The 6,475-nt window shown below is 39.2% G+C and overlaps 1 protein-coding gene and 1 long non-coding RNA gene across 2 annotated transcripts; both read right to left on the bottom strand.

The window, feature by feature from the left end:
- Positions 1 to 287: 287 nt before the first annotated feature.
- LOC119908616 lies at positions 288 to 1,123 on the bottom strand (the record flags this gene model as incomplete). The annotated part of the gene is made up of 2 exons (XM_038726422.1): positions 288 to 665; positions 808 to 1,123. Coding segments are annotated over 2 exons (630 nt in total), but the record flags the coding sequence as incomplete, so codon positions are not given.
- Positions 1,124 to 1,764: 641 nt separating this feature from the next.
- On the bottom strand, positions 1,765 to 6,192 carry LOC119908617. Its single transcript, XR_005445314.1, has 4 exons — positions 6,046 to 6,192; positions 3,001 to 5,254; positions 2,263 to 2,910; positions 1,765 to 1,779 (listed from the first exon to the last, which is right to left on the bottom strand). It is a non-coding gene; the product is annotated as an uncharacterized LOC119908617 (long non-coding RNA).
- Between the last annotated feature and the right edge of the window lie 283 nt (positions 6,193 to 6,475).

Genomic DNA, 6,475 nt, shown 5'->3' on the forward strand with positions numbered 1-6,475 from the left:
GTCATTAACTATACAAGAGTTCGCCAACATCATCAAAACATACAAGACTGCCACTGTAAATATGCATCAACATATTAACCAAATATACACTATTTGCGTAAATTAAATTCTCAACTCTGAGATTTGTTTTATGTTGAATATATAGGAGTAAAATATATTGTTTCTCACCTGCGTGTGGTGGTGGTGTTGTTGTTGTTGTTGTTGCATCCTCATCTGAGAAATTTAAAAAAACAAAACAAACAACTGTTCATTTAGAAAGTACCTCATGTTTACCATCTGCTGTTACTAAACAAGAAAGAATGATGTCATCTTTAAAAGTCATCAAATAAACAAATGTTTTGGTGGTTTTAGTCATCTTGAACAGCTCAGCATATTCTCACCTGTTTTCTCACCTGAGGACTGAGGGCTGAAGGTGAACAGCTGCACTTTTCCAGAGTAACCATCTGTCACTTCACACTTCAAGTTAGACTTTGATTTGTAAATATAATGAGAATCCAGGAAAGACAGAGTAGAGTAGCAGTATCCAGCCTGCCCTGTCCTCATTCCTTGGTTATCGTCATCCACATCTTTACCCTCATACAGCAACATCACTGTGTGTCTACAGTGTTCATATGTCCACACAGAGCAGGTTAACGTCACCTTATCAGCGTCCTGATGTTCAGTCTCTGGTGAAGATGGAGATATTGTGAGAGAAAGACAACAAGAGTAAAGTTAACTTCATCACTGTGATCATCATTATTGTAATGTTTCAGTATATTGTTCTAACAAGACAGTTTGAGCTGAAAACATTATGATGGAAATACTCACTGATAATAACAGACAGAAGAACCAGAGAGTCTGGACCTTGCTGTTGTCCTGATTTGTACTGTTGACAGATGTAAGGACCAGCATCCTTGATTGTGACCTTCTTTATAACCAGAGAACAGTTCTCTGTAACACTCAGTCTGTCTGATTTAGCTTTGGTGTTTTCACCAATCTGCCCAAATCTAACCAGCTCTACTCCCGAACGCAAAAAGAGCCATCTAGTATATCCACATTTTTGCTGACCGTCTATCACATTTTCACAAGGCAAAGTGACGTCATCTCCAACTCTGACAGTGAAGGAGAGGGGAAGTTTTTCAGCTGCTGCTGTTGAGAAAATGATGAAAAATAAAGTGAAATGAGAAAATGTCTGTTATGTTCATAGTTAGTGACGATTATTTCTTTATCCTTAGTTTCCAAGAGTTCACTAAACTCACCACATTAGAAACAACAGATTTGGTTTTCTTAGTTAAATCAAATGTAGCTAATAAAGAATCTTTAATAATATTGATCAAGTTATTTTTTACAATGTGCCTTCCATTTATATATGTGATATATGTATTCTTACCTGTAAACTGAAGCACCGCTGGAAGAAATAAAGAAATCCATTTGAACTCAACCATCATGATTCTCTGAGTCTCTCCTTCTTCTGTCTCTTGTTCTCGTGCTCAGAACTGTCTGAGTTTCTAAACTAGTGCTTTAGTAGAGACGCTGCAGCTACTTCCTGTGGTTAGGATGATATCACTTCCTCATAGTGAGTTTTTGGCTGTTTTAGATTTCAGTCTCTCTGAATTTCTTGTCGATGTCCAAACAGCCAAAAACTCACAACTTACAAATTTATCACTTTTACATTTTTGAAATGTAGTTTTCTCTCATCCACAGTGACTGACAGAGACTCGAAATTCTTGATCAGCAATATGAGATGCAGCAGTCAGTAAAGAGGTCAGAGGTCACAGCAGCCTGACAAAGATCCACCATCTACAAACGCATACAAAGTCACTGATTATAAGTCAAACCACTATGTTTCTGCATTCACTGAGCCAATCTAACACTGAAACTGTAACAAATCCTCTCAGCTCAAACTTTATGTAGTTGCTGCTTTTTCAGTTCACTAACTCTCGTGTCATTTCACATTCCAGTTTTTCCTCCTGCCTGCAGCTCATCATGCAGCCCCTCTTCACTTGCCCCTCGCCAGATTGTTGTGTTTTCTGCCCAGCTATCCAGGGTTCTGCCTGACCAACTAGTGTTTGACCCTGTTAGCCTGTTTCCCCAGACCTTGTTTCTCCTGCCTGTTTGGATTCGTTTGCCTTCTTCAGACTGATTATCTGGTGTTCTGACTCTGCCTGTCTGTATCAATTGAAACCGAAGTTTTTATATTGCCCGTCTCTGAGTCATGTGTCTGTCTTCAATTCGGCCAGTTTCCTCTGAAATGTGACAAACAAACTATTTTAAGATTCATACCGAGTCTCAAGTTCTCACTTTGTCCAGTCCCACGGTGTATATTTAACAATGACGTGTTTCACCACCTGAAAAGAAGTGGAGGAAGATGAAGGTGTAAAGATGTTGGTAAAGATAAATGTTTGCAATAGTGCAACTTGTGTTCTTTAGATAGTGTCGGGGATTAGGGCACATGTGGTCAGGCAAAGGAAAAAATGTGCAGCAGGAACATTATGTTCCCTCCTGTGTGGTATTGTTTAAGACAGAATAGAAGTATATTTATGTAATCTGTGCAACGGTGATCAGTTAAAAAGGAGTTACAGTTAAGCTACAAAGTGCCCGGCACATTACCAGTCAGTAAAGAAAGAAGCTGGTTTGGCGGGCTGGATGTTCGCTGGTAGGTCCGTTGTGGATTCAGTCTCTAATTTTGTATTCATAAGCTTTATTAGTTATTTAAGATGATCAAACTTTCTGCCCCTCACAGTTTGTGTAGCTCCTCGTAAGGTGCTGTTCTAACCACATTCTTTAATGACGTTTCATTTTGATATTAGTGATGTTTCTATTGTTGAATGTAGGTTCGTGATGTCAAGGCCGGGTCAAACTATATTAAGACTGATGTTCACACTTTGTCTTGTCTCACAGTGTGTTTGTGGCAATGACGTGTTTCACCACCTGAAAAGATAAAGCAGAGGAAGTTGAAGATTGCAAGTTAAGATAAAATGTTTGCAATAATGCAACTTGTTGTCTTTAGATAGTGTTTACTAGAAAACAGACAGCATTCCAGCGGGTCGGTCTTACAGTCCATGTTTGTCCTGCTGATGAGAAAATCTGTAAACTTTCAGACAACCACTGCATCTTTCTCCTTTCTCACTTTTCACTCAAAAGTCTCTGTGCTGGACCAAAAGTGGGCTACCCCAAACACTGTAAAATCTAACACGATTTTTCAACCTAAAAATATGAGTGAAAGGGCTGCCTTAAAATTTTACCTTAGGTGAAATAACCCAGTTTGTTCTTCTAACATCACAAAATGTTATGTTAAATAAATATCCTGTGGTGTGTAAACCTTTAGCTTGGTTGATGTGCATTAGTTAGTCTAATGAACTAAGCAGATTAATTCATCTTAATTTAAATAATATGTTCTGTCAACATCGGTTGGAGGTTCAGTTGACTTGGCTTTGTCAGTTGCTTTAACTGCTCATGGTAGTTCTTTCAACTTTAAAATTTATGTTAGCTCAATTAAAAAGGTTTATTCAATTAATAAACAAATCCATTTCAACATAACTAATGACTTGTTGAGTTAACTCTACCATTGATTCAATTGTATACATTTACTTAACTACATTTTCAGTTATTTACACTTCAACATACATTTCAAACTGGCTATTTGGGTTGGGCCGATAGATGATGCCATCGTCTATCGGCGATGGCTGACAGATGGTCGATGGTTGAGCAGGCATCGTGATTGTAAAACCTTGCCCCCCCAGCGAAAAACAATCTAAATTTTTCACATAATACTACCCTGTGAAAGCAAATCTTAATCACCGCGAACATTATAAATTTAAAACATGCTTCGCACCGTCCTCAGATTTCTCTTCTCTCCACACTCAGACACACCAGAGGCCTACACCTCAGTTACACACACCGGCTTGCCCCGCCTCCGTCTCCCCCTTTGCCCGTCAGCAGTACGTTTTATAAAGTCGCCTAAAAGACACAGAACTCTTTTCCCGTATTTTTCCACGCGTGATCCGTTAGCAGGTGAGCCTCTTGTGGGCTTGTTAATGACGGAGCCTATCAAACAAGTGAAACCAACATCTGTGTGTTCACTGCTGCTTTACCTGGTCGTGCTTGTAAAACATCCACCACGACTTGTAGCGTCATAGGCTACCAAGTTTTTAACCGAGTAAAGTCCGTGCGAGTGAACACATGCACATAAGATCCCCATCTGAGCATCTGCCCCCGATGCCATCGCCCATCCCGATGTTTCAATGTAGACGTCGCCCAACCCTACTGGCTAACTGACTTTAAAAATTTAAATTATGCTATACCCTAATGAAGATCACTTCAATTAAAAGGATGATTGCATTTTTAATGAGAAACATGACAAATACCAATATCCATGCACCTTAACATTTATTGATCAAAGATGACATTTACTTCTGACAACAGAGGCCAAAGTCTATCACTTTTTCAACCGGAAGGTTCAGGGTTTAGGATCTATTGGTAGAAATGTTACGCAATATTCACAGTTATGTTTTAGTTAGGTGTCAAATTTCCTGAAGATAAATTCCTGGTATCTTAGAGTGGAAGTGGGAGCAGATAGTTGAAATTTGAAATGACATTGCTGTTGCCACAAAAATGCTACACACTGATCCTTTAAAGACCATAACTAGTCGGTGAACAGCCACAGAAACATACCCTATGCCATCAGCCATATATGAACAGATAAAAACGTGTGCAGTCTGCATAGAATAGAAAACACTGAATGGTAACACAATATTAGTTTGACAATAAAACCATTTCCAAACAATGATGGTGTTTGCTATACAACTCAAAATGATGCAACTGTTCTACATTGTGTGCCAATAACACTATACAAAACAAAGTGTATGAATTTAAGCAATGAAAATAAATACTGTTAAACTGCTGAGACAGTACTGAATGCTTCAACACTGTCTACTAACAGTATTTTACTTCGGCATAAAGTGCAAAACCTTCAGAGCACAACCGTACATGGTTTTTTGCAGTTTATTTCTTAAACCATGCACAAGTGAGGAACACTGTCCTCCACCAATGTTCATGAGGACCTTTTGGGATGACTTCAAAGATGTACCTCAGTTCCCTTGGATAGTCTATGTTGAGAGCAAAAAGAAAGCCCATCAGTATGGCAACGGCATTCGGGACGTCCTTCAGATCCGAAGGGATCACTTCTTCCTCGAGGACCACCAAGTCTTCTGTCTTTCACCATCACAATGTCGATTTTCATCCCATTTGTAAATGCATCCTCGTCATCTGTGGACTACAAGAGAGTACAAAGAAAGCCAAAAAGCATTTTTTACTATCTTTGTTCTAGCAGTTTGTTTGGTAGAATCTACATGGAGAGTCAGAAAGTCAATGATTGAATCTCATTAAGAGTAAAAACTGAAGAGAATTTTTTGTAATACATTTTTTTGTAAAAGTAATAATTCTATTTATCGACTGATTCAAATACCACCTACATTTTTATACATATAAATTCATAAAATTAAGCATGAGAAATGGTGCTAGCTTTTGATGAAATTAAATATGAAAACTAAAATATAAATCTTCCTGTTTGCTGGCATCTGTCTGGTGCACGTGATGATGCAGTGAATATTATTCTCTTTGACCAATTAGCAGTCCGTCGTGTTTTCACGTTACATTTTAGTATCCCTCAGCTTGCTTGGAGGTGATACAAAAAAAAAAAAAAAAGTACCTGGAAGCAGGTACAGGTGCAACATTTCTACAATGGACACCCAAACAAAGGCGAGTCGAGCCAAAGGGCCTCCACTCAGACTAGCTTGGTTTGAGGGCGTCCCTGACCCCGCTAGCCGCTTGGCAAACTTTATGACGTGTTTTCATTGACATCAAAACAAACAAACAAAAAAAACCCCAAGACTGCCACTGTAAATATGCATTTATGTTTTAACCAAATCTACAGTTTGTTTTGTGTTGAATACATATAAGTAAGCTACTTTGTTTCTCACATTCATGTGCTGTTGTTGCATCTTCAATTAAAACCACCAAGGAAAAACTAAACTACTGTTCAGTTAGAAAATCCCTCATGTTTACCATCTGCTGTCACCAAATGAGAAAGAATGTCATCATCTGAAAAAGTCATCTGTCAGGGTTGTGTGGTGAGCAGGATATAGGACCCAAATGCAGGACGCAGTGCAGAGCAGGTATAGTTCAACAGGTTAATTAACAAACAAAAGGCGAACACACTTGCTGGCAGAGTCCAAAAACAAGGTAATCCAAACAGAATCCAAAGAAAGCAGGGAACCACGACGAGCGGGGCAGGCAACATGAGACAGAGCGTAGACACGCGACAAAGACTGAGGGAAACAAGCAAGGATATATACACAGGGTTAACGAGCTGGGAGGAAGTACACAGGTGAGGGACATGAGACTAATGAGACACCGGCAGGCAGAGAGAGAGAGCAGGGGAAAACAGAGACTGACATGCAGAGGCATTACTGGGGTAACAGACACAACACAGGTT

This window comes from Micropterus salmoides, unplaced genomic scaffold, assembly GCF_014851395.1.
Source record: "Micropterus salmoides isolate LMB-PRFRI ecotype aquatic unplaced genomic scaffold, ASM1485139v1 Ms_hic_scaffold_18, whole genome shotgun sequence".
In the NCBI taxonomy this organism is placed as follows: Eukaryota; Metazoa; Chordata; class Actinopteri; order Centrarchiformes; family Centrarchidae; genus Micropterus; species Micropterus salmoides.